Source organism: Salmo trutta, chromosome 23, assembly GCF_901001165.1.
Source record: "Salmo trutta chromosome 23, fSalTru1.1, whole genome shotgun sequence".
NCBI lineage: Eukaryota > Metazoa > Chordata > Actinopteri > Salmoniformes > Salmonidae > Salmo > Salmo trutta.
The window spans coordinates 18,102,961-18,130,917 of NC_042979.1; the positions used below are offsets into that span (position 1 = coordinate 18,102,961).

Below are 27,957 nucleotides of genomic sequence, written 5' to 3' on the forward strand. Positions count from 1 at the left end.
ACAGTATGAATCTTAGTGTGTGTTTGTGTTTTTAATGGAACTGGTGTTATATTAATAATGCATTTGAGGGCTATTCAAGTGTTGTGTACTCTGGTGTAATGGGCAAGACTAATAATTCTTTTTTATGGCTATAACGTTTCTATTTATGTATCGGTCATCTATCTTTGTATCTGTTTATTCATCTGCTCATAGCTTTGCTTTGAGGTAATCCGTCTCCCTGAGACATGCTATGCAGAATGCTATGAGAAACACACGTAACGTTACCATGCACCACAATATTACATTCAGCCAAAATCAACAGCTGAAAATACAACTTATTTCCATTTCAGTTTGCTTAACTTTTGCCATACAAGAAAAGGATTAACAGCCTTTCTGCAACTCATAACATCACCACAGGATTATCATGGTTGGATGATTAGCATGATGCTAATTAGAAATACCACTTAGATCAGATCTGTTTTTCCATTTCGTATCTCGTTAGCGTTAGCTTTGCTGAATGGGCACCTTCAGGGCACCTTATCAGAGAGGGGCCAAGGCCCGTACACAAACACACTTGATTGGCCAAGGGGATGCGAATGCTAATAAGATGCAAATGGCCGCTACCGTATGGAACCTACAAAAAAGGCCCTGACCTCGAAGAGTACAGCTTAATTAAAATTACTGGAGGAGGCTTCTAACGAGGAACATTAGTGTGGTTCTGATGTTTACAGCTTGATAAGGTGTCTGTCAGCTATGCAAGGCTCAGACTAGGCTTGGTCTTAAGAGTGGAGCAGGGAATTTGCATTCAGGCTTTCACCCTGTTGGCATGTTTCTTTCTGGCTGATGCGTGAATCCAACCAGGACTGCGCAAATGTGTTATGTATGTTGCATGCTCCATTAGGTTAGGCATTGCTGAGTGTGTACCTGTACTGCAGCGCCAGTCGCAGGGCGGTGGCATTAGATTCGTATTTGCCCACCAGCATGCTCATCCTCTCTGCGTTGCCCTTACACTCCTCCAACGTGATGGTCAGCAGGTCATTCTGAGACTTCAGATGCTCGATGCGGCTGGAACACACACACACACACACACACACACACACACACACACACACACACACAAAATCATCATTGGGGTACATTTATAGTATAAAGTGCCCGTCATATCTCAAAGCACCTCACATTGCGACTCACCCATCCACCAGCGATATAAAGCACCCACCTGGGTGAGTCACGGCATCCATTTTGTGCTGGTCGCTCATCACACATCATCTATTGCAGTTTAAGTGAGTGTTAAGGGAAAAAGGGACAGGGAAACTATAGCCACCCCCCCTCTACATAACTCAAATGGCCTTGGTTTTATGGGTAGATTATGTGAGAGTAGCTAATGACGCGTAACTATCCATCTAATCAAGGACGTCGATAAAGCACTCTGGGCTTAATTAAGAGAAAATAGTGTGTCAGCAGCCTGGTCGTTAGTGGTAAACGTATGGGATATCCCATAAAACACATGTGCCAAATAACAACCTTAAAGGGATAGTACACACCAAAATGTAAAGTTTCAAAGTTTTGTCACAGGTTATCAGGTGCTGATCTTTCCTATTAATTTTGGATTGACTCATTACACCAATTCTGGTTGGATTTTAAGGTGAACTATCCCTTTAAGCTGTGGCGACCCGTCATTTTTGTTCGTTTGTTGTTGTTGCCTGTTTAGCATGTTATTTGGGCATTAATTCGTGTCACATATCAGTTTGCAAACAATGTAAAAACACATTTATTGAGTGAATAAAGCCACATACAAACATGGTCTCTTTCTTGCTTAAGGCAGCTCCAAAAATCAGGTGTTTTAGCCTAGCACAGTGCTTTCTGTGGTGGAGGAGCAGCAATCGGAAAATACAGAGCGTAGGCGTTGGTAATCTTCTCTAGTTGCGCTGTGATTGACTCAGTGTTCTGTCACTCATGGGGACACTACATCACCGCAGAATATACAGGGAGATCTAGGCAGGTCAAGCCCCCTTAGGTGCTGCCATAGATTTACATTAGAAGTGCCCATCCAAGAAGGCTCAATGTCAATGGGCACAGATAAAAAGACGTCAAATCACGTTATATATACACACCGTATATTTGATCATGTCAACATCACACTTTCAAAATCTTAGCTAGCAAGCTAGAAAAGCAGTCATCATCATGAATCACATTGACAATCTACTGGCAAATTATTTTTATATGAAGAGAGATTATAGATAAAACGTATCAGTGCTCATCGGCCATAAACATTACACAACAAGTTGGAAATCGCAAATTCAACAATGAGTAGTTTTGGAAGGAATCAGTGGCTAACTATTTTGCTTCCCCTGCCTGCTATTCAGTGGAGAGAGTGTGTGGTCCAAGTCTGGGTTTAAAACATCTGTCTGAAAAGGTCTCTTTTCCAATCTTAAAATGATAAACATTCCCACGCAACACCATGTGACAGAAAAGGTTGAATACATTGACCATGCAGTCAATCCAGCATGACGTTCTAAAGAACTGGAAACTCGGAACTGGGAAATCTCAGACTTCAGTGAGGTCAAGACAACTCGGAAAAAAACGAGCTCGACTGGGAATTCCAAGTCGAGAACTCGGGCCTCTTTCTAGAGCTCCGACCTGACGTCACGATTCACTGGCGTCATGATTCGACCTTGTTTTTTTCCCGAGCTCCCAGTTGTCTTGAAAGCATGATAAATCCAGAGAATGACAGACTTTGATGACAATATTTTCCCACAAGAAGGCCCGCCGCACCACCTTCCTGTTCAAGTGAGCACAGCACAACAATGTGAGTCCAAAGATTTCTTAAAAGCTGCTGCATAAAAGATGTAATATGCCAGGGAGTTATGTATACTGTAACTAAGAAAGTAATAATAAGTGTAAGTTGTGTAGTAAGCTGTTAGTAGCCCATGTGCCTCACCCTAATAATGTGATCACTTACCCCCTCAGAACTTAGCCTACTGTTATGACTTGGTGGTGCACATGTAGCCTATAGGCTGTTTAAGAGAAATGTCATCATTGAATATTGTAAGAGCTTTATTTGTCTGCTTATATGCCCCCATTATTTATCCTACAGTTCTGACTTGATGTACAGGGAGAATACTGTAAGAACGGCCCCATGTTCTGAATTCTGTTGCTGTGTATTTCAAAAGTGCCGAACAAATATTTATATTGACTATGTCCATCTTAGCTTGTTCATTAATGTCTTCATTGAAATTATGGATTGCCTCTTATCTGCTCATCGTTCCCTTATGACATAGTTTGTACATCTCAATTTTTATAGGCCCATTGTTATAGGTATCTTATTCATCATTTAAGGCAATTTTGGAATAATTTCATTGTTTTGCTTACTTTGTGTATTATAATTAGCTCATGTGCATTTCCTGATGAGGAGGAGCTACTATATAATGTTGTTGGGTCTGTAACCATGTTTGCCATTGACAGTCTCTTCCCATTCAAATATTTGTTTACAACAAAAAGTTCAGTAATAGACCCATGTAATTCCAGTTGATATTGCAAAGTTTGTTTTGTCTGTGGGTCAGTATATTGTATATAAAAGTGGATCCTCATGATTTGTATTTTCCTTCCTTTTTAGACCACATAGGCCTAATAAAATACTTAAAATGGTAGGCCAACCGAGTCCCCCCCTCTCTCATTTACATTTATGTCATTTAGCAGACGCTCTTATCCAGAGCGACTTAAAGAAGAGTAAAGTAAAGGCCTCAACATCTTGCTAAATATATCTGAACTATCTGAATTTCTGTAGGTGTCCATTTTGAAGGTGCTGAACCAACAGGGCTACTTCAAGACTGTTGGAAAAGCATTCCAGGTGAAGCTGATTGAGAGAATGCCAAGAATGTGCAAAGCTGTCATCAAGGCAAAGGGTGGCTACTTTGAAGATTCTCAATTATAAAATATATTTTGATTTGTTTAACGCTTTTTTGGTTACTACATAATTCCATATGTGTTATTTCATAGTTTTGATGTCTTCACTATTATTCTACAATGTATACTTTTTTTTAAATAAAAGAAAAACCCTTGAATGAGTAGGTGTGTCCAAACTGGTACTGTAAATGTAATAATGTTTGTGCATAGTTCAAACGTCAAAATTCATTTTGGCATTCGTTATTATTGAAGGAGAATGCGGTTCTTATCAACTTACACAAATCCACAAGGAGTCAGTAGTAACCACATTTGTTTAAGCAAGTCAACCATATCAGCTATGGTTATTAAAAAGGCAGTAAATGAGGTTGAATGAATTGTGTCTCTACACCACAGCGCAACACCATGGAGGATGTCAATACTACAGTTGACATTATAAACATGTCCCTTTATTTTAATCCTAAACCAATCCAAAGCAAATGTGTGTATTTTATTTTATTATTCTTTCCATCTGTCCAAATGTTTTCTATACAAAATAACTCCAAATCTAATGCTTGCGTTATACTGAAGTATGGCTACTGTCATGGCATTTTTGCATCAATGATGCGATAAAGTATTAATTAAAAGTGGAACTGACAGTGTTTTAACTACTTTGCAGATATGAAACAGACAATCATAATATCAGTCAAAAATATGAAATTCCCAGTTTATGCTACAAAACCAACTTTATAAGAGCTTTTAAAAATAGGTTCAATTTGACCAAAAATTCCATGATGTAGAGTAAGGCATTGTTGGCAGAATAGATAGTTCAATGCATGATTAATATAATTCACCAATAAATGTCTTGGTAGTCCAACAAATATTGCTATCAAGTTGTAAATCTTAGCTTTGTTTGTTTAATTCCTCCAGCTATTTGGGAAGCACTGTTTCAGTTTCAATGACTCAATATTTTGGACAAAAACGGACAAATGTAACCAGGGCTGGGAATGTCAATAGAATCAAAGCATGGGCGATGATCACATTGATGACCCCCCCATATCGTTTATCTGTGGCTACAGCTAGAGATGCAGGTGTCATTTGGTTAGCTAGCAAGTAAAAAAACGCAAAACAAATTGCTGTGAATTCGAAAGAAGAGGCCTCCAAACAATGTAGCTATTCATTAACATGCAAAAGTAGGCTTTGGAGTTGTAAGACTGTTCCCCTTAACCCTCTGAGCAGAGGAGAGCAATGTTTTAGCTACATTTCGCCTCCAAAAAGAAAAAGACACCGAATTGCAAAAACAAGGGGTGCAACTTTTTTGCTATTGTCAGCTGATTCTGAATATGTAATTTATATCATTCTTGCACGTTCCGTTGATGAGATATTAAAACTTCTTATGGCACAAATCCCGTTAACGGGATCGATTTGACAACATCCGGTGAAACTGCAGAGTGCGAAATTCAAAATAAATGATTAATTATTTTTACTTTCATACATTCGCAAGTGCAATACACCAAATTAAAGCCTGACTTCTTGTTAATCTAGCCACCATGTTAGATTTCAAAAAGGCTTTATGGCGAAAGCAAACCATGCTATTATCTGAGGGCAGCACCCCATCAAACAAACACATGACAATCATAATTCAACCCGCCAGGCGCGACACAAAACTCAGAAATAACGATATAATTCATGCCTTACCTTTGAAGATCTTCTTCTGTTGGCACTCCAATATGTCCCATAAACATCATAAATGGTCCTTTTGTTAGATAAATTCTGTCGTTATATCTCCAAAATGTCCATTTATTTGGCGCGTTTTATTCAGAAAAACACCGGTTCCAACTCGCGCATCATGACTACAAAATATCTAATAAGTTACCTGTAATCTTGATCCAAACATTTCAAACAACTTTCCTAATACAACTTCATGTATTTTTTTACGTAAATAATCGATAACATTTAAGACGGGATAAACTGTGTTCAATACAGGACGAAAACAAAGTGGAGTGAGTTTTCATGTCTTGCGCCCCAACCACAACAGTACACTAGACTCAATCCTTGTTCTGAACATAAATACTTCTTCATTACTCAAAAGAAAAACATCAACCAATTTCTAAAGACTGTTGACATCCAGTGGAAACGATAGGAACATCAAGCAAGTGCCTTAGAAATCTAGATCCACACAGAAAACTCATTGAAAACACTGTCACCTCAACAACAACAAAAATTCCTGGATGGTTTGTCCTCGGGGTTTCGCCTGCCAAATAAGCTCTGTTATACTCACAGACATAATTTTAACAGTTTTAAAAACTTTAGAGTGTTTTCTATCCAAATCTACATATTATATGCATATCCTAGCTTCTGGGCCTGAGTAGCAGGCAGTTTACTTTGGGCACACTTTTCATCCGGGCGTGAAAATACCGCCCCCTAGCTCGAAGAGGTTTTAATGAGCAAAGTCTGAATCTTTAATATACAGCTAACTACACCGCACTTTGGCAGGCAAGCTGCAGAAGGGCGAGCAGGCTACTATTCCCCATCGTTTAGCAGTGCAATTTTGACAGCCAATTACAAGCTAAAAAAGTTTGAGAGGGTTCACCTACTGTTCCCTCGGTAGATTTTAGCTCATCTCACTCTGGCTAACATTAGTTATTGATCTTGTTATTGTTGATGTGCATAGGCAACTGAAGGAAACAGCCTACCTTTTCATGGCTGTTTGATCAATAAGACTGTTGTTCCCAAATGTAAGATGACTCCCGCGGTATTTATATATTTGCAGAAATCTGTGACTTTTGGCAAATGCTTTCTAATGATCTAAAATTGTGTTGTTGCTACTGCCTGTAAACACACAGACCAGCTCAAAGTGAATGATGGCAAGCCCGTGTAAGTAGCTGAAATTGACGCTAGAATCTTTTACCAATAAAAGTAGCTGGAGGGGTCTGAAAACTTGCTAAATATTGTAGGCAACACTGCCCATGTGTCAAATGGCTTATTAGCATATAGACCTACTGTAGCTCGAATTGGCTATGGCGCACCGGTCTGTGTAGACTCCGGTCCTGGACAAGACAAATGTTTTTATTAGGTTTTATTTACTGCAGTGTCTTAATTGTCCAAACGCATTGCCGCTTTCCCACTCTATATTGTTATATACATTTCTCAAATGCCTTTCTATTCGTCATTACCAAACATTCTATGAATTTATGAAACCGTGAAAATGACCATATCGAAGTGCTCGCTTGTCAGAAAATGAAGAAAAAAAAAAAGTCATATTCTTCCTGGGGGTGTATATGAACAGATTTGAATAAGATTTCAGTTTGTTAAAATGCTGTCAGTTCCACTTTAACAGTATTAATTAGGCATGGATGGACCGACTAGTGGATAAAAAAATGATAAGGACATAATAAGGACAATGACAGCATGGTTTGAGTATCACCTGTTGAGTCTCTCTGTCTCCACTTCAAACTCCCTGATCTTGTTCTCAGAGATGGCGGATCCGTGGGAGTAGAGGGTCTGGAAGATCTCCTGGATGTTGGAGCAGTCCTGGAGGGAGTGGGCCAGGTGTTCCGCCACGTTACTGGACACCTGGGAGTAGGAGGAACAGGGTTGTATGGTATTTTATCAGGATCCCCATTATCTTCCTGGGATCCACACAAAACAAGAAACATGACATAATACAGAACATTAATAGACAAGAACAGCTCAAGGACAGACAGGGGGTAAGACAGACATTTACATAGATCTAAGGTCGCCTCCCAGTCTCAAATGGTAACTTATACCATATGAAGTGCACTACTTTTGTGTAAAGAGTAAATGGGGGGTACAAACAAGGCGAGAAGGGCAGTAGACAGAGCTTCAACCAATGTGAGTGAAGGAGCAGCCAAAAATCACAATGTAAAAACGACACCATAGGAATTCAGTGGGTCAGACTGACTGAGGGCATTTCTTTGTGATCCTCTACTCTCTTAATCCACAGTGTATACAGATAGTGTTTATACTCTTTACTTATACAGGTTAGTCTCCTTGAGATCAAATCTCCTTTTCAAGAGACTGTATACAGAGAGAGACAGGTTTTCTATTGAACTTTACATAATCCGTCGCAGCCTAGTCCCAGAGGAATGCTAACAGTCTGCCTCTTTCTCTTTCTTCCCTCTTCCTCTCTTTTTAGTCTATTTTGGAGCAGATGGGTTCCGGCTAAAGATTGAGAGGAGAATTTTAGTGGCCGGAGCTTTCAGGGAAAAGACAAGCCCTGGAATCATTAGGATTGATTTCCCATCACTCACACACGAACATGAGCGAGGGAGAAAGAAAAGGAGAGAGAGGGAGGCGCAAGAGAAAAAAAGGGCACCAGAAGAGGAAAGTGATAACTGTTAGAGGGGACGTTGGCAGGTCACCTTTAGTGTCAACAAGGCTGTGTGGGTGCCAGGGGAAGGGAACAGTGGGGAATGAGTGACACCAGGTCTGTCACACTCCACTGGAGATACCCATCTCTGACACATCTGCTGATGCTGCTGTTACCATCGGCCAGCTGCTACAGGGAAATGTGCCCCTACCTAATGTCGCTCTCTCATACTCTTCCTGTCCACCCCTACCTCTCTTCCACTCTCTCTTTCTTACTTCCCTCTCTTCCTTTCTTTAAAGCCATTTGCATCTTCCCCCTCTCAAAGCCTTCAGTATTGAATAGCCGTCCAGTATCTCCTTACCCCGATGCTGCTGATCTCTGATCCCAGAACAGGCCTCTCGGTAGAGGAAGACTCTGACCTGGTTTTAGACAGCTTCACCCGCTCTGCCACCTAGCAACAAGACAACACACTCAATACATTACTGGGAATTACTGATAAAAAGTGCTTGGCCCCTAAAATAAATAAATGTAGGGGTTGTACTGGATCTCTATGGAATCAAACTCTAATGTATTGAATTCCTTCTGAGGGTCAATGTCAAGGACACACACACAGGAAAGTGGAAGAGCAAAATGGTTGATCAGACTGACTCTTTGATTACGATTGTCCCTCTCTGGCTGGACTAGCTCAAGGCTAGTACACAGATTAGTGTGTGTGCGTGCATGTGTGTGTTTGTGTCATTCAAGAAATAGTACACAGTACAATAAGAGAGAAAAGAGAGATGGAGAACATTCCAGAGGAGAGTTCAGAATATCCCCACAGAGTGTGTGTCCCTCATACGAATGTACAACATCCCATTGTTCCAATTTCATTACTCCATCATTCCAGTACTTTGGCAAGCATAATATACATGTGTTTTGTACCTTACTATGCATGACATAGCGTGTGTGTGTGTGTGTGTGTGTGTGTGTGTGTGTGTGTGTGGGGGGGGGCATTCTACCTTGGCCACAGGTATATCGTTACTGCTGCTGCTGGTGCTTAGTTCCCCAGTGCTGGGGTTGATGGGACGGGAGGCAGGGGTGAGACGCCCAGGGCTGGACGGGCCTGCAGGCTGGGAGCTCTGGAGACGTGTCTGCAGCTCTCGCACCTGGGGAAAAAACACCATAGAGAAACCGTATATCACTATTTTATTGTGAATGTGTTCTATTTAATTCTATGGGACACACAGACACACAGGCTGAGGTCCATGGGCGCAGACCTGCTGAGAACACACACACCTGCTTATAAACTCATCATACAGATGACTTACAAAAGGACTCAGTTTGTTGCTACTTAACCCACTTCTTGCTCCAGTTTGAGACAATGTGAGGATCCATCTGATCTCTTCAGTGCAGTGGGCAAAGGCAGGAATTTTGGGACAGTGATGATGCAGAGGAAACAGGGTACTTGAGTCGCTCCACTGCTGACAGGCTTCTTCTCTCGCTCTATATTAAGCATCAGAGAACTCATGGAAAGACTTGCCAGGTCTTGCAATGAATTTGTATGCCAGCTTGGATTTGTCAGCATTATGCTTGCAGCTAGTGTACAAAATACATATGCTGTTTAATTGTTGTTCTCTCTTCACAACACTACAGCCGTTTAGGCCCTAGGTGTGTGTGCGTGCCTACGTACACGCATGTATGTTGGGTGTGTGTATGTGTGTGTGTTGGAGGGAGAGAGCTTCCTCTGCCAGAAAGAGTGTGGAAAGGAACATTAGTTTGAACGCTGGCCCACGAAAATATAAACAATGAAAATACAACGGCCCTTTGTGCTTTACACAGCACCCATTGTACAGACAGAGAGGAAATATATGGAAGTATAAATCATTGATGTCGCAAACATACCACACACAGTCAGCTACTGGCATGTGCTGTTAGCAGAACTGGATATAACTGCATACACAGACATGTCAAGATGCCTAAATCATGTTAGCTACCTGCATGTTTTCAATAATATGGCCAATCCTTTACATTGTATACATACATGTGGCAAAATAGAAAAAAGGTACAGTATATCTACATCATTGTAACTATCTGTACAAACATCAGTACATGTATATAAAAAATATATAACATCAGTACATGTATATAAAAAATATATAACATCCGTACATGTATATAAAATATATATATAACATCAGTACATGTTGTCTGCAGTATACCGTGCATTCGGAAAGTATTCAGACCCCTCGACTTTTTCCACATTTTGTAGCGTTACAGCTTTATTCTAAAATTGATTAAATCATTTTTTTCCCGTCTACACACAATACCCCATAATGACAGTGCAAAAACAAGTTATTATAGATTTTTCCAAAATGTATTAAAAATACAAAACTGAAATATCATATTTACACAAGTATTCAGACCCTTTCAGTACTTTGTTGAAGCACCTTTGGCAGCGATTACAGCCTTGAGACTTCTTGGGTATGACGCTACAAGCTTGGTACACCTGTATTTGGAGAGTTTTCTGTAGATCTACTCAAGCTCTGTCAGGTTCGATGGGGAGCGTTGCTGCACAGCTATTTTCAGGTCTCTCCAGAGATGTTCGAGCAGGTTTAAGCCCGGGCTCTGGCTGGGCCACTCAAGGACATTCAGAGACTTGTCCCGAAGCCACTCCTGCATTGTCTTGGCTGTGTGCTTAGGGTCGTTGTTCTGTTGGAAGGTGAACCTTCGCCCCAGTCTGAGGTCCTGAGCTCTCTGGAGCAGTTTTTCATCAAGGTTCTCTCTGTACTTTGCTTCGTCCATCTTCCCCTCGATCCTGAAGTCTCCCAGTCCCGGCCGCTGAAAAACATCCACACAGCATGATGCTGCCACCACCTTGCTTTACCATAGGTATGGTGCCAGGTTTCCACCAGACGTGACGCTTGGCATTCAGGCCAAAGAGTCTTGTTTCTCATGGTCTGAGAGTCCTTTAGGTGCCTTTTGGCAAACTCCATTTGGGCTGTCATGTGCCTTTTTTTGACGAGTGGCTTCCATCTGGCCACTCTAACAAAGACCTGATTGGTGGAGTGCTGCAGAGATGGTTGTCCTTCTCGAAGGTTCTCCCATCACCACAGAGTAACTCTGGAGCTCTGTCAGAGTGACCATTGGGTTCTTGGTCACCTCCCTGACCAAGGCCCTTCTCCCCCGATTGCTCAGTTTGGCTGGGCGGCCAGCTCTAGGAAGAGTCTTGGTGGTTCCAAACTTCTTGGGGACCTTCAATGCTTCGACACAATCCTGTCTTGGAGCTCTACGGACAATTCCTTCGATCTCATGGCTTGGTTTTTGCTCGGACATGCACTGCCAACTGTGGGACCTAATATAGACAGGTGTGTGCCTTTCCAAATCATGTCCAATCAATTGAATTACCACAAATGGACTTCAATCAAGTTGTAGAAACATAAAGGATGATCAATGGAAACAGGATGCACCTGAGCTCAATTTCAAGTGTCATAGCAAAGGGTCTGAATACGTATGTAAATAAAGTATGTATTTTTTTAAACCTTAAATTTAACTAGGCAAGTCAGTTAAGAACAAATTCTTATTTACAATGACCAACGACGCTGGGCCAATTGTGCGCCGCCCTATGGTACTCCCAATCACAGCCGGATGTGATACAGCCTGTTTAGTATTTTTTATACATTTGTAAACATGTCTAAAACCTGTTTTTGCTTTGTCATTATGGGGTATTGTGTGTCGATTGGAAAATGATTGATTTACATAATTTTAGCTTAAGGCTGTAACGTAACAAAATGTGGGAAAAGTCAAGGGGTCTGAATACTTTCTGAATGCACTGTATGCTACCCGGCCATACGCAGGTGTGGTTTGGTGTGTAAATCAGGCTTCCTCTAGAGCCAGACATAATGGTCTGGAAAACAGATGAGGCGATAAGCCTGCCTCTGACTCCGTCAGTGATTTTCCCCACCTCTATTTCACAGGGACGTCAGGAAAGAGGAGACAGGATGAATTTCAGAGACAGAGAGAGAAGACAGAAAGGGAGGGACAGGCAGAGACAGAATAGAAGAGAGAGTGACCGAAGAAGACTGATAGTGTAGCAGAGAGATACTGGGAGAGAAGGTGGGGTGGGTAGATGGGGAGGGAGAGAGTGACAGAGAGAGAGAGAGTGAAGGAACATAGGGTGGGAGAGAGAGAGCGTGCAGAAGAGAGAGCGAGAGCGTACTTGGCCATGACTTTGAACACTGCGGTTTTTCCTGCTCTCCTCTCCTGCCAAACTCCCTTGGAGCCGTGGGTCTAAAAAAGCCAACATGGCTGCCATGTGCTGCCAAAGGACACAAAGAGGACTGTGACTGTACCATCATGAACCAGTCCCCTGGCCAGCTGCCTCCCTCATGATCCCCAAGAAAAGAAATGGCAAAGAAAATGATAGGTTCTGTTCAGTTCTGGCCAGTAATTATGTAATCGAGGACTTCCGTGTAATTTGCTGGTTTCAAAAGGAACTACGACTGTGACACTCTGCCTGAGGGAGTGAACAGGTTTGACTCACATGCACATCTGTCCAGGACAGGTCTTGAATTCAACAGATCTTTAAAAAGACTGATGTTCCACTGTATTTTACCACCGGCAGTGGTTGATTCCTACATATCTGTGAGTCGTATTATGAGTGGAGAGAATTGTAAAAGCTTAGAATGCTTACAATGACCTGACAATATAGAGGTCTGTATCTGACCTCAAAAATCACGCTATTAATAACACAACAATAGTTTATTTTGTATCGTAAACAAACTGCTGACGCAGAGGAATTATGTGGACGAGACACATACAGTAGCGTTACTAGAAAAGTAAAATATGCTTACTACCAAAGTAAATACCTCTCCTTCAATGGAGGGTAAAACCCTAAGGAAGGGAAGTTAAGATAGTCTCCGGACCTTGACACTCAAATTAGGTTGAATCCATCTTTTAAATGCTGAGCCGGAGGACACGGGCCCCCAAGGATGCGCCGGTGTGTGCATAGGAAATCCTTTCAAGGAGCCTTGCATAGAAACAGCAATGCAATGCATTTGTCCAATTAGTCGGCAAAATGGACAGATTTCATTAGAGGAAAGAGGAGGAGAGAGAGGAATGAGCGCGCTGAGCTGGAGTGATTCTTCTGCTGCGTCTGAGTCTCCTTTCTCAAGGCAAACAGAATCCGTGAGGTTGGTTAGCAGGACTGGTCCGCCTGACTGTTTTCGCTTGATGCATCTCACGGTCTAATTGGGTCTTTCTATAAATAAATGGGGCCATTGGGAGAAAATGATTTGAAACAAAAATAAGGATTTTCATGCAGTTCCATATGTGTACTTAAAAGAAAGTGACCCATAACTTCACCTATACAACATCATAGGCCTAGGATTACACATCATTTAAGCAGGGTTCATACAGACATTGGCAAATCAAATTCAAGGACTTTCAGGGACCTTTTCCAAGCACTTAATTATAATTTTCAAAGACCTCAATGTCATACAATTGTATAATTTATATAATTGTACATATAGTGCCTAATATAGAACCCCCCCATCACCCTAAAAGCATGCAACAATTGTCAAAAAAGTAGCCCATTACCACTAAGAATAGTGCATTTTTTAGGCCTTACCAATGCATTGATATTGAAATTATTATTGCAGTCTAAAATATGTGAAATAATGTGGACATTGCCTGACTAAATAGATTGGATGCATGGAGATTTTTCTGTAGCCTATGTGGCAATCGCAGGCGCACGTAATAAAGCCATGACTTGCTCTAGCATTAATCTCACCATTTCAATCTCACCATCGCTGTTTTTTTAATGAGGAAGTGACCAAAAACCAGGTTCCTTTTTTAATGGAAGGATTTGTATGGAAAGCCAAGTTGAAGCCAACATTAGATGTTGTCGTCCTCATAATAACCTCACCTGGTTTTACTGCAACAGAGTAGCGCAACACCCTTCATATGAAGTAGCAGTAAACAAACAAAAGCGGCCACATCAAAACTGAAAACAACCGATACATTTAAGGGTGTAGGAGAATTTATAAAATTGGCTACAATAATTACAATAACGTTTTAAGCACCAAAATTGAGGAAATGTCAGATTTTCAAGCAAGCCTATTCCAGTACTTGAATTTCTGAGCTCTAAATTCAAGTAGGCTACTTCAAGCCCCTTGTAATTGTTTAAAATTGCAGGTCTAACATGGAAAACTAAAAGTATTTGTTGTTATATTTCATTACCAGATCATATTGTGAATAAGCTAGTGATGGGCATTCCGGCTCAGCTCACCAAAAAGAGACGGCTCTTTTGGCTCCCAAACGGCTCTTTAAAAAAATATGTTTTGTAAACAGTTTGCGATAGTTTGACTACGATTGGTGTTAAAACAATTCTAATTAAATTATTAAATGAAATCATACTCATACTCTCTTTAAAAATGCATTGGTTTGCTATGAAAAAGAATGCTATTAAACATTTGCATTTAAAGTATAACTTTTTGATGTATATAAACAAAGTGCATATAAATGTAACAATTCAAAACTAATACAATCTGAACAGCATTATAGAATACTGCACCATATCAAAGACAAATAAATAAATGTGCAAAACTGCAGCATCCCACTTAAAACATTAAACTGGTCCCTCTTTTCTCTCTCTTCTTCATTGCCACGTTATAACTAGCAGCACATAGCAATGCTGACCATATTTTGCTTTTATGAGAGATTAGCATTCAGAAATGCAAGCTGCCTCACTTGAGGCGCTGATGTGGTTTCTTCACTCAGTAATTGTTTGTCCCGTTTTTGAGAAGTCCCTCTCAGAGGGAACGGATGTGGCCACTATACAGTCTCCCGGTCATGACTTTAGTAAGTCGTGGGTAGACAGAGGCCTTGTTCTTCCACCAGCTCAGAGGATCTGCTCCTCCAAATAGGATCGGACCTCCATTACGGCATCTGCTGAGGGATTCTTTCGTGCTGCATCCCCAGTTGCTCTCTCGTCAGACATTTGTGGCACTACTGCTGGTGTTTCTGCTCCATCTGATCCCTCTTCTTCCTATTGCCCTGGTGCCTGAGCCAGCTGACTGCTGGGGCTGTCCCTCCCTGCTGCTGAGGTTATTCTTTGAAGAGCCTCATCAATCGCTCTGGCATCACTGAAGGCTAACTTCTTAAAGTTAAGTGCAGCGGTTTCTGATAGCACGTGATTATATTCCATTCTGTGGAACTTTCTGTCCATTGATGAACATAGGGTGTCCATCAACTCGGTCACGTCCTGTGGTTACATTTGCTTCTCTCTGGCAGCTGGCTGTGATTCGCTGCAGACCCTTACACAGGAGTATCATTTTTGAGGCTGTCACATAGCTGAAAAGAGAGAACAGTAACTTATTAGTTCAGGTTCATGTTTTGTCTACTGATTCTCATCTACTGCTCATACTTATATATAATACTGGATTACGTAATGATGTAGTAATAACTTCTTACTGTACCTCTTCACTGATCTCCACAGTGACCTGCTCAAAGGGTTCCAGGACTCTGCACACCTCCTCCACCACCTCCCATTCCTCTTGGGTCAGAGCATCAACAGGTGCATTGACAATGGCCAGGGTAGAGATGATGGCATCCTTTGACTCAAGAAACCGCTTCAACATATAAAATGTTGAATTCCACCTTGTAGTGCAGTCTTGTTTAGGCCTCAGCTCAGGCATCCCCATCTGGCGTTGTGTAGACTTTAGTTTTTCAGCATCTACTGTGATCCTGTGGAAGTATTCCACAGCTGCTTTCCCTTTGTCACAGTGGGCTTCATCACCTTCAGAGCATCTCTTACAACCAAGTTGATTGTGTGGGCATGACATGGATGATGGGTCCATTTGAACATGTTCATGGCTTTGGTTATGTTAGCTGCATTGTCGCTAACACAACAGACCACTTTTCCATCTACTTGTCCTTCTCTGGCCACTCAACAGTTCCTCTGCCAAGTTCTCTGAGGTGTGTCTGTCGCTGAACTCAAAGCAGTCCAGAAGACAGCTAGACATCGTAAAATCTTCAATGAAGTGACATGTAACCGACATGTAAGAAGTGGTTACCCTTGATGTCCAGCAGTCAGTGGTAAGGCAAACTGCAGTGCTTTTTGGACTTTTTCCTGCACTGAAGCCTGTGTGCTATCGTACAGTTGTGGAATAAGTGATTTTGAAAGGGTTTTCCTGCTTGGAATTGTGTACATTGGATTTAGACTATTGCTATAATTTCTAAAATGTGGCCTTGTTTTGCTACAGACATAGACTTTGGCATAAACTGGTCCATAGAAGACTGCGTTGCTGTGGGTCGCAGAGTAGGCCTACTTGACTGAGTGGATACATCTCCACGTGTGGAGGTGCTGGCTCCACCACTATCACTAGCAGGCCCGTGCTCTAACATTGTGTACATTATTAAAATGCATCCAAATGTTACTGTGCTTCCGACTCATTTTCCAGCTTTTGTTTTCACAGCTGTCCTTCCTCTCTCTCCTCGGCTGCTAAGTGTGTGACTGTGAGTGAGTTGGCTCGGCCCTCCCTCACGCACCTTTGGTTCATTGGTTGACACTGCGTGTCTGATTGACAGGAACAACAGGTGAGGCTGTTAGTCTGAGCAGACAGTCAGAACGAATGTGTGCGCTTGAGCATTTAGGCCTATATTATTTTATTTATTTTTTCGTCATTTGAATTAGTTAATTCTATTCATTTAAATCTTTTGATTATTCATATCTTAATTATTTTTTTATTTTTTTTATAAATAGATTTGGCTCTTCTGATATGCGGGCTCTTAGAGCCGACTCGTTCGTGAACGACCCATCACTAGAATAAGACCACTAGGCTGTCATTTGTTGTTATTATATTCAGAATAATGAATAGGAATAGGGTGTTGCGCGATAGTCTATCCTACACAAAACCATTTGAAGACATGAACTCATTACCTTGAAGCGTTCTCTGTTAAATCTAACGAGCCTGCTGTAAATCAAGCAGACAACAGATGTTCAACATCATTTTTCGCTAGGGATATTATATTGAACAAAAATATGAACACAACATGCAACAATTTCAAAGATTTTAGTGAATTACAGTTTATATAAGGAATTCAGTCAATTTAAATTAATTAATTAGGTCCTAATCTATGGATTTCACATGACTGGACAGGGGTGGGCCTGGTAAGGCATAAGCCCACCCACTTGCCAGCCAGGCCCACCCACTGGGGAGCCAGGCCCAGCCGACCAGAATGAGTTTTTCTTCACAAAAGGGCTTTATTAAAAGACAGAAATACTCAACACAGCATTGTGTTGTGTGACAAAACTGCACATTTTAAAGTGGCCTTTTATTTCCCCCAGCATAAGGTACACCTGTGTAATGATAATGCTGTTTAATCAGCTTCTTGATATGCCACACCTGTCAGGTGGATGGATTATCTTAGCAAAGGAGAAATCCTCACTAACAGGGATAAACAAATTTGTGCACAACAAATACGCTTTGCGCGTATGGAAATCTGGGATTTTTTATTTCAGCTCATGAAACATGGGACTAACACTTTACATGTTGCATTTATATTTTTCTTCAGTGTAGATCCAGGCACAACTGTATTCACCGGTGTGAGACACCAAAAGATTCTGGACATTCCTCGCAATCAACTTTTTTCCAGCACTTGGGCTGTTGTTGCATCGCATGCGCTATCACAACAGCTGTTCGTCACTTGACTGTCATTCGGAAAATTCCTTCCGGGATCAGAAGATGTGTGAAAATATCACGGCGTAACCAATCAGCTGGACACCAAATGCACATCCAATAAGTATTATGGATAATTATATAAAGAACCACATTAATGACCGTATCGATTTAGGTAAAGTATGTGACTCTTTCGGTTAGAAGCATTCAATTTTGCAATGCATACATTATTTTGTATTTGTGTGCCCATGAAAACATGTAAAACATGCTAAGGAGACACGAAATGTTACGTAGTTACACTACATTTCTGAACTCTCTATACAAAAACACTGTCTGACAGCTAGATATGGGATTCTTACAGGGTTCAAGCAATGTCTTATTTAACAGAGTAATGCTTAATATAGGATACAAATGACAATTTACACTGCCATACATTTTACATTTACATTTCAGTAATTTAGCAGACGCTATTATCCAGAGCGACTTACAGTTGGTGCATTCATTTTAAGATAGCTAGGTGGGACAACCACATATCACAGGAATAGAAAAAAATCTCAATAACGTAGCAATCAGTAGAGTCAGAGCTAGAAAGAGGGGTTGGGGGAAGAGGATTATTTAAGATACTGTTTGAAGAGGTAGTGTTTCAGATGCTTTCGGAAGACAGGCAGGGACTCTGCTGTCCTTCAGAGTGAAGCTGGTTCCACCATTGGGGTGCCAGGACAGAGAAGAGCTTGGACTGGGCTAGGCGGGAGCTGCCCACCCGTAGGGGTGGAAGGGCCGAGAGACTTGAAGTGGCAGAACGGAGTGCTTGGGTTGGGGTGTAGGGTTTGAAAATAGGCTGAAGGTAGGGAGGGGCAGTTGCTCTAGCTGTTCCATAAGCACCATGGTCTTGTAGCGGATGCAAGCTTCGACTGGAAACCAGTGGAGTGTGTGGAGGAGCAGGGTGACATGAGAGAACTTGCAGGGGTTTGATGGCACAAGCAGGGAGCCCAGACAAAAGCGAGTTGCAGTAGTCCAGATGGGAGAGGACAAGTGCCTGGATTAGGACCTGTGCTGCTTCCTGTGTGGGATAGGGTCGTACTCTACGGATGTTGTAGAACACAAACCTGCAGGAGCGGGTCACTGCTTTGATGTTTGCAGAGAACGACAGGGTCACACCAAGGTTCTTTGCACTCTGAGAGGGTGACAATGCGGAGTTGTCAACCGTAATGGAGAGGTCTTTGAGTGGGCAGGCCTTCCCCGGGACGAAGAGCAGCTCCGTCTTGTCGAGGTTGAGCTTGAGTTGGTGGGCCAACATTTAAGTTGAGATATCTGCCAGGCACGCAGAGCGGCGTGTCGCCACCTGGGTGTCAGCAGGGGGGGGAGGAGAAAAGTAGTTGAGTGTCATCCGCATAGCAATGATAGGAGAGATCATGTGAGGATATGACAGAGCCGAGTGACTTGGTGCATAGAGAGAAGAGGGACTAGAACCTAGCCCTGGGGGACACCAGTAGTGTGAGCATGTCGTGCAGACACAGATCCTCTCCACGTCACCTGGTAGGAGCGGCCTGCCAGCTAGGATGCAATCCAAGAATGTGCAGAGCCTGAGACGCCCAGCTCTGAGAAGGTGGAGAGGAGGATCTGATGGTTCAGTGTCGAAGGCAGTGGATAGATCTAAGAGGATGAGAACTGAAGAGAGAGTCAGCTTTGGCAGTGCTGAGAGCCTCTGACACAGAGAAGAGCACTCTCGGTTGTGTGACCCGTCTTGAAGTCTGACTGGTTAGGGCCAAGAAGATCGTTCTGAGAGAGATAATGAGAAAATGTATCAGAGACAGCACTCTCAAGTGTTTGGTAAAGAAAAGAAAGGATGGATGGATACAGGTCTATAGTTTTTGAAATCAGATGAGTTGAGTGTCGGGAGAAACTCGGGCCATTTTGAAGTCAGAGGAGATGCAGCCAGTGGTCAAGGAAGAGTTGATGAGGGAAGTGAGGAATTGGAGAAGGTCTCCAGAGATGGTCTGGAGAAGGGGAAGGGGTCAAGCTGCTAGGTTGTCGGGCAGCCAGACCTCAATAGTTGCCGGATGGTATCTGGAGAGAGAGGGGAGAAAGAGGTCAAAGCGTAGGGTAGTTCTGTGTGAATGAGACCAGTGGACTCAATAGGCTGAGTGAATGAGTAGCTGATGTCGTCAACCTTTTTTTTAAAAGTGTTTGACAAAGTCATCTGCAGAGAGGGAGGAGGGAGGAGGGAGGGGTGGAGCATTAAGGTGGCGGGAGAAGGTGGAAAATAGTTTCCTACACTTAGAGGCAGAAGCTTGACATTTTGGGTGATAGAAAGTGGCTTTAGTAGCAGATACAGAGGAAGAGAAGGTAAAGAGGAGGGAGTGAAAGGATGATAGGTCCTCCGGAAGTTAAGTTTTCCTAAATTTTCGCTCAGCTGCCCACAGCCGTGCTCTGTAAGCTCACAATGAGTCACTCAGCCACGGAGAAGGAGGGGAGGGCTGAGACGGCCGGGAGGAAAGTGCGAGTCATAGGATGTGGAAAGGGAGGAGTAGGGTCGACAAGGCAGAATCAGGAGACAGGATGGAGAAGGATTGGGAGAGAGAGAGCGAAGATTGCGATGGCGCATGACCATCAGGGTAGGGGCTGAGTGGCTAGGGTAGGAGGAAAGGGAGACAGAAAAGAAAACAAAGTAGTGATCAGAGACCTGGAGGAGGGTTGCAGTGAGATTAGTAGGAGAACATTCTCTAGTAAAGATGATGTCAAGCATATTGCCTACCTTGTGAGTTGTTGGGGATTGGGTAAGGGTGAAGTCAAATGAGACAAGGAGGGGAAAGAGAGAGTTGGAAAGAAACGAGTTGAAGGCAGACGTTGGGAGGTTGAAGTTTCCAAGTACGAAGAGCGGTGAGCCATCATCAGGAAATTAGCTTATCAAGATGTCAAGCACACTGAGGAACTCTCCAAGGGCACCTGGTGGGCAATACATGACAATAATGTTAAGCTTGAGTGGACAAGTGACAGCATGAAATTCAAATGAGGAGATGGGGTGATCCATATCTCCGTCAGGGCCAAAAAGGCAAGGGACTGAAGGGCAGCATAGGCTGAGATGAACTCGGCGTTCTTCACCCAAGATCGGCAGTTCCAAACGCTGCCAGAGATCAGAAATTCCACGAGTTGTGCGCGCCGGGTACACTAAACTAGAAGGGTTGCAGCCAAGGGGTGGGGGAGAGTCTGTGAAGCCTACAGGGAGAGGTGCAAACAGGTATAGAAAACACACACACAGTTGATAAAGCTACAAAATGAGACCATCTATAAATAACTAGGTAAGATACTCATTGGAGAGAGTGGTGTGGAGCCTTCCTCTCTTTCCTTCCTCGAACAACTCGGTAGAACAGTCTTTGTTTCGGCAACGGTCTTAGTTTTGCGACAAAACCGCCACTTACAGCCGCAGCTGAGAAACCAGGGGAGACTGAAGAACTAACACTAATTGCTTAGCAGAGATGGAAAGCAAACCTTCCTGTACTAATTGCTGATTGCCTAGAAGAGGTGAAACCACTCCCCCTCCAATAGAGCCACTGATGACCAAAACAAGTCACAAATTGCCCTGCATCTTGACAGTACTAGAACACAAGAGATAAAGACAAAATAATTATACTTATCACTCCGTCAAGACACCAACCATGATAAAGGGCTAAACATAGATTTTAAATCAACTCGTGAATTGTACTGAATATAGCTATGATCCCCCTTATATCTTAAAGTAATGACATGAAAAACATGTGCTGAATATTTTCAATGACTTATCAACAGCTGTAACAAGTTGTCCAGTGTAGGAAATCCTCACTGGTGCCCTAGTTTATAAAAATACCCAATTGCATTACAGCCCTAACCAGCTTCAGCAAGCTTTAGGAGGACACCAGATTTGATTATGTGTCTAAAAGTGCTCTACGTATTAATTTGGAGGCCCGTCCTAACCGGGGAACCATTGTTTGGTTCAGACAGCAGATCTCAGTTTGCAGCTGGAGAATTCAAAGGGTTCATTCTTGTAGAAGTGTGGATAAATACATGTGTCTGACCACTCCTGCCCAGTAATGTCTTCTTCTCCCTCAGACGTCCCTGAATAAACATGTTGTAATTAGAAATGGTATGCGCGTGTCTGTCAGTGCAGTGGTCTAGTGACAAGGCATCAGAGATCATGTCTATATTTCAATCCCCGGCCGCTCTCCGCAGATCACTCAATCCAACAATGGAAATGGTGGACCATAATTACATTTTAGAGCCTCTTTGCAGAGATTTCTTTGATTCAGGTCTTGGTTCTCTGCCTAGAACAGGTTCACACTAGGACACATTTACTGGAGATTTGGCAACAGGCTCAAGTTCACACCACTATGTTGGGAGCCAATAAAAACATGAAACATAGAAAGAAAACTGAGAAACATGCATTGCTAAGTTGATCCCCTTCTTTTTTCCTTCCACCTCACTAGATACTAGGTACTATGCATCACTATGTATTTTCTGTTATGGGCTAGAGGTAATCAAAACGTTATTAAACCTGCCTTAGTAATAAGCAACATTATATCCCAGTTTATCAGCCACCAACACGGTCACATAGAAAGGATGTTAGGTACACAACTCTATTGTGAGTCGCTCCAGACAAAATGACCAAATGAAAATAAAAAATATATAAAAATAAAATAATAATACATATATAAACGGGACCCAGCTGACTGACCCGTCGTCTCAGGCGGTCGCGTTCCTCCCGGATGGCGTTCACGGTGGCCTTGGTGCGGTTCAGGTCCTCCTCCTTGGAGCACAGCATGGCTGTCAAGCTCTCGTTCTCTTCCCTCAGGCCTGCCAGCTCCTTCTCCCAGCGCACCCGCTCCTCCGACAGGCTGGGGTAGAAGTCCCGGCCCAGGGCCCCTTCGATCTCCTCCACCGTCTGGGAAAAAGAGGAAAGGACAGAGGGGGATGTTGTTTCATGGAACGCCTTTTTACAGTGCAGTATGTATAGTGTTGAGATTGCGATTACATGGTCACAATTCTAGTAACTTAATGTGAATGACTCTGGTTTCTCTGGGACTCAATTAAAATGGCATCAAAAAGAAGAACCTTTTGGTATCTTGAAGTAGCCACAAGAAAGAGAAGAAAATTCTATGAGAAAATTGAATGAGAAAAATGTAAACAAAGAACAGAGACAAAACAAAAGTGAGACAGACAAAACAAAAGTGAGACAGACAAAACAAGAATATCAAACACGTCAGGCACATACATTTTCACACAGGATATTGCCTGACAGTTCACCAATTTCATGTTCATCATTTGTGGGTAGTGTAGCCCTACACCATGTGTCTCAATTTACACGAGTAGAACAAGCATCCTAGACTATGATGTATGTACATGTGTCTTTTTTCTATTTTTATCCAGTGGAACAAACCCCTGATCTCCCAAAGTGCCCATATTTCAGAGTGTATAACTGTATGTGTGTGCGCATGTGTGTGCGTGTGAGATATGGCAGAGGGATGGAGTCTATGGCCATGTCTGCCTCTACAGATCCTCATCTCTGGTGAGTGATTCATAGGTGTGTAGTGGGCTTAGAGACAGGCCTAAGTCCTGCCTTCATCTGTCCTCCACCATGGAGCGTCAATCTCTCTTATCCCTCCATCCAGCTAGCCCTCTCATCCCTCCATCTCCCTCTCAGCTGACACACAGCCAGAGAGACAGAGACACAGAGAGACAGAGACACAGAGAGACAGAGACACAGAGAGACAGAGACACACAGACAGAGAGACAGAGAGACACAGACAGACAGAGAGACACAGACACACAGACAGAGAGACAGAGAGACACAGACAGACAGAGAGACACAGACAGACAGAGAGACACAGACAGACAGACAGACAGAGACACAGAGAGACAGAGACACAGAGAGACAGACAGACAGACAGAGACACAGAGAGACACAGAGAGACAGAGACACAGAGAGACAGACAGAGACACAGACAGACAGACAGACAGACAGACAGACAGACAGACAGACAGACAGACAGACAGACAGACAGACAGACAGACAGACAGACAGACAGACAGACAGACAGACAGACAGACAGGAGGGAATATGAGGATGAGGAAGGGAATGAGAATGAAATCCCAAGTCTCATGGACTGTTGTAGATCCCAGACCAGCCCAGCACTCAATCTCCCAAGTCTACCCCAGCATGGTTAAGATAAGCCACAGTGATACTGAGATGGTACTGTATAGAATAGTCTCTATTTCTGTGGCCTAGTATTGGCTTGAACTAATACATTGTTTACAGCAGTACACATTTTCGAGGTTGATATATTTCTAACGAAGAACATCTGAAATCTGTAACATATTCGAAAAAAAGGACTGAAATACCCCCAATTAGCCGAGTGTGGTCCAATATGTCCTGAATTCACTCTGATAAATCATTTTAAACACTCAAACACTTTACATATGTATTTCACACTCTCTTGTTAAACTTCAGACTTCATGGTAGCGGATTCTGGTGGGTTTAAGAAGGCATGGTGTCTATGGGCTCTATATCATATAAAGTACATCGCCTTTCCCTCTGTATGAGGTCTGGTTCGGCTTTATCAACCGCATCAAAACTCTTTTAGAAGCCCAACTACCACTATGGAACATGGAGTAACTTAACCTTGTCTGTGCCAAATGAACACCCAATATCTATTAATAGGCTTAGTACATGGTAATGTATTGGGCCCACATTCACAACGGGATACCATGGCCCAATCCAAAACCCATCCCTAGACCCTTGGCTGACACTCCTCGCAAATCTGAAAGGACTGGATAGGTCGGTGTAGGACAAATGGTATCCGATCCACCTCTCATACTCATTGGACAATAATTGTTTCTATCAAATTACATACATTCCGTTATTTTAGATATGTTTTTGTGAGGGAGACACCATTAGGACAACTCAGTCTAGAGACGACTCCAGGGATCGGTTTGGGATTAAGCCTCAACTGGAAATGCGAAGGCGTCCATTTTTCTTCCCACAAAATGTAATTGGATTAGGATTAAGTGAGGTCAGATTCATAATGGAAAAAGCCAGCTCGATATCTTCTCTTTCAAGCCCAAGGAGAAAGCTCTTGTCCTCATCCTAATCGATTAGCACTGGTTGTGTCCACTGTGACCAGCCAACAAAAGGGAGAGAAATTAAATACAAGAACAGTGTTCAATGACTTCTTTCACATCACGTTTTAGGATTTAGGATTCAGTTTTGGAATCACAAACTGAATTTGATAGCCAAGTTCAATTTGTTTGTTAGAAAATGTAGATACACTACATAGCCAAATGTATGTGGACACCTGCTCATGGAACATCTCATTCCAAAATCATGGGCATTAATATGGAGTTGGTCTCCCCTTTGCTGCTATAACAGCCTCCACTCTTCTTGGAAGGCTTTCCACTAGATGTTGGAACATTGCTGCAGGGACTTGCTTCCATTCAGCCACAAGAACATTAGTGAGGTCGGGCACGGATGTTGCGTAATTAGGCCTGGCTCACAGTCGACGTTCCAATTCATCCCAAAGGTGTTCCACGGGGTTGAGGTCAGGGCTCTGTGCAGGCCAGTCAAGTTCTTCCACACCGGTCTCAAAAAAAAATTCTGTATGGACTTCGCTTTGTGCACGGGGGCATTGTCATGCTGAAACAGGAAAAAGACCTTCCCCAAACTGTTGCCACAAAGTTGGAAGCTCAGAATCGTCTAGAATGTCATTGTATGCTATAGCGAATAGTTATTGTGCTGACGCATTGCAACCGAGGACAGATGATTTTTATGCGATACGCGCTTCAGCACTCAACAGTCCCATTCTGTGAGCTTGTGTGGCCTACCACTTCGCAGCTGAGCCGTTGTTGCTCCTATACATTTCCACTTCACAATAACAGCACAGTTGACTGGGGCAGTTTTAGCAGGGTAGAAATTTGACGAACTGACTTGTTGGAAATGTAGCATCCTACTGTATGACGGTGCCATGTTGAAAGTCGCTGAGCTCTTCTGTATGGGTCATTCTACTGCCAATGTTTGTCTATGGAGATTGCAGGGCTGTGCGCTCAGTTTTATACAGCTGTCAGCAACAGGTGTAGCTGAAATAGCCAAATCTGCTAATTTGAAGGGGTGTCCACATATTTTTGTTTGTTTAGCTATCTATCCTCTATTGTTGCTCTGACACAATGGTTTGTGATGGAGGTCGATTCAGGCTGATAAAAATAAAGCCAAGGAAATCCATTCTCCCACATTACAGTGGGCTGTGACTGTCATTAAAGGAACTCCAGTGATGGTGATTGTCTGTTAAGCCTTTAGTAGTCTTAACGCCAAGGACATATTTCCATCGAGCCGTCAGCTCATATTCAGTGAAATCACTAGGTGTATGAGGGAAGGAGCTCCCTTCAGTCTATCGCTTGCTCTCTCTACATCCTTCACTCTGCCTCTCTCACCCCCCCCATCTCTCCCTCATCTTTCAATGTGTGTGTGTGTGTTGTATAATCATTTTGCGAGGAAACCAATAGCTAGCAGACTGAATTCCTCTCAGGACTGCTGGCACTCACATCGCTGCGAAGACGACAACTAGGCAGACAGGGTTCCATTACCAGAGCTGAGGCATCACCGTGGGGACCACCATCATGCCCCCATCAGTCAGACATTAGGCTGACTCACACAGGCCCCGGGCCCCCAGGCTGAGACAGGCGGTTGGTTACTGCTGGGTCCAACCCAGGGTCACCCCAGGACCCCTACTGACTGATTACTGGAAGTGGCTCAGGTTTTCCAGCAGGACAGTTCAACATCATATGACAGTGTGTGTTATTATAACTCATCTCACTCTCTTTTATTTACAGTGTCTGTGAATGCATTTGATAGGAGAGGTTTGCACACCAGTATTGGGTTCACCTATATTCATCTATCCTGCATGTTGTTTTTTTCTCACTCTGTCCACTCTTTATCATCCTTTACTGTTAATTAACTCCCAATTAATTGTGTTTATCATGAGGAAGGAAATGGATTTTCTAGAACGGGTCTCAGTCTTCGCCGCAAGTAATTTCCTGGTGTCTCACCTTGATGGCGAGGTCACAGTGTTCGCTGGCGGTGGTCAGCTGCTCTATCTGGCGGTCCACCTCGGCCACAGATAGGCTGCATGTGCTCTTCTTTCTCCCACACAGAACGCTCTCCAGCCCCGTCAGAACCCGCTGCAGCTCCGAGTTCAGGTCACTGCAGTTGTCTACATGGAGAAAACACAGGGCCGGGGTCAGATTTAACTGGTCTAGGAACAGATCAATGTTTAAAAGCCTAATGTAATGTCAGGAAAACAGAGTTGAGGTCACTGCAGTAGTCTACAGCGAGGAAGCCCAGGGCCGGGGTCAAATAAACTGATCTGGTATCAGATGAATGAATGCCAGGGTGCCTGATACAGGGAGAAATAATAGGGCTAGAGCCAGATACACAGACCTAGGAGAAAATAGTTCAAATCTCAATGTGCAAAGAACAACACAACTACTGTAGTCTGCATGAGCAAGTTGACCTTGTTAGCATAGCAGCAGAGTGATGTATTGTGTACTAGTCGACAGGTAGCCTAGTGGTTAGAGCATTGGACTACTAACCGAAAGGTTGCAAGATCGAATCCCCGAGCTGACAAGGTAAAAATCTGTCGTTCTGCCCCTAAACAAGGCAGACACACACTGTTCCTAGGCTTTCATTGAAAATAAGAATTTGTTCTTAACTGACTTGCCTAGTTAAATAAAGGTAAAATAAAATAAATAAACAAAACTAGTGACATGTGTTAAATGCTAATGGTTTAACTGAATGCCTGAGGCTGACTGGAGGAATGCTGCAGGCTAGTAACACACTGATTAAACCACAAAACACACACCTTCTGTTCAGAGACAATAACACACATCTTCTGTTCAGAGACAATAACACACATCTTCTGTTTAGAGACAATAACACACATCTTCTGTTCAGAGACAATAACACACATCTTCTGTTTAGAGACAATAACACACATCTTCTGTTCAGAGCCCAACACACACCACATAACTATCTGAGAGAAAGACAGTGATGAAGATACAAGCAGAACCATTCTTTTTTTATGATAT

At 42.8% G+C, this 27,957-nt stretch overlaps 1 protein-coding gene across 3 annotated transcripts in view; it reads right to left on the bottom strand.

Annotated features, from left to right (window-relative positions):
• Nucleotides 1-27,957, bottom strand: part of LOC115159519 (colorectal mutant cancer protein) — a 127,830-nt gene that overhangs the window by 21,510 nt on the left and 78,363 nt on the right. For all 3 annotated transcript variants that reach the window (XM_029709315.1, XM_029709314.1, XM_029709317.1), the window contains 6 exons: nucleotides 26,920-27,083; nucleotides 22,559-22,765; nucleotides 9,193-9,339; nucleotides 8,556-8,645; nucleotides 7,289-7,437; nucleotides 904-1,044 (listed from right to left, as the gene is read on the bottom strand). In XM_029709315.1, coding sequence (XP_029565175.1) covers nucleotides 904-1,044; nucleotides 7,289-7,437; nucleotides 8,556-8,645; nucleotides 9,193-9,339; nucleotides 22,559-22,765; nucleotides 26,920-27,083 — 898 coding nt within the window. The remainder of the gene's footprint in view (nucleotides 1-903; nucleotides 1,045-7,288; nucleotides 7,438-8,555; nucleotides 8,646-9,192; nucleotides 9,340-22,558; nucleotides 22,766-26,919; nucleotides 27,084-27,957) is intronic.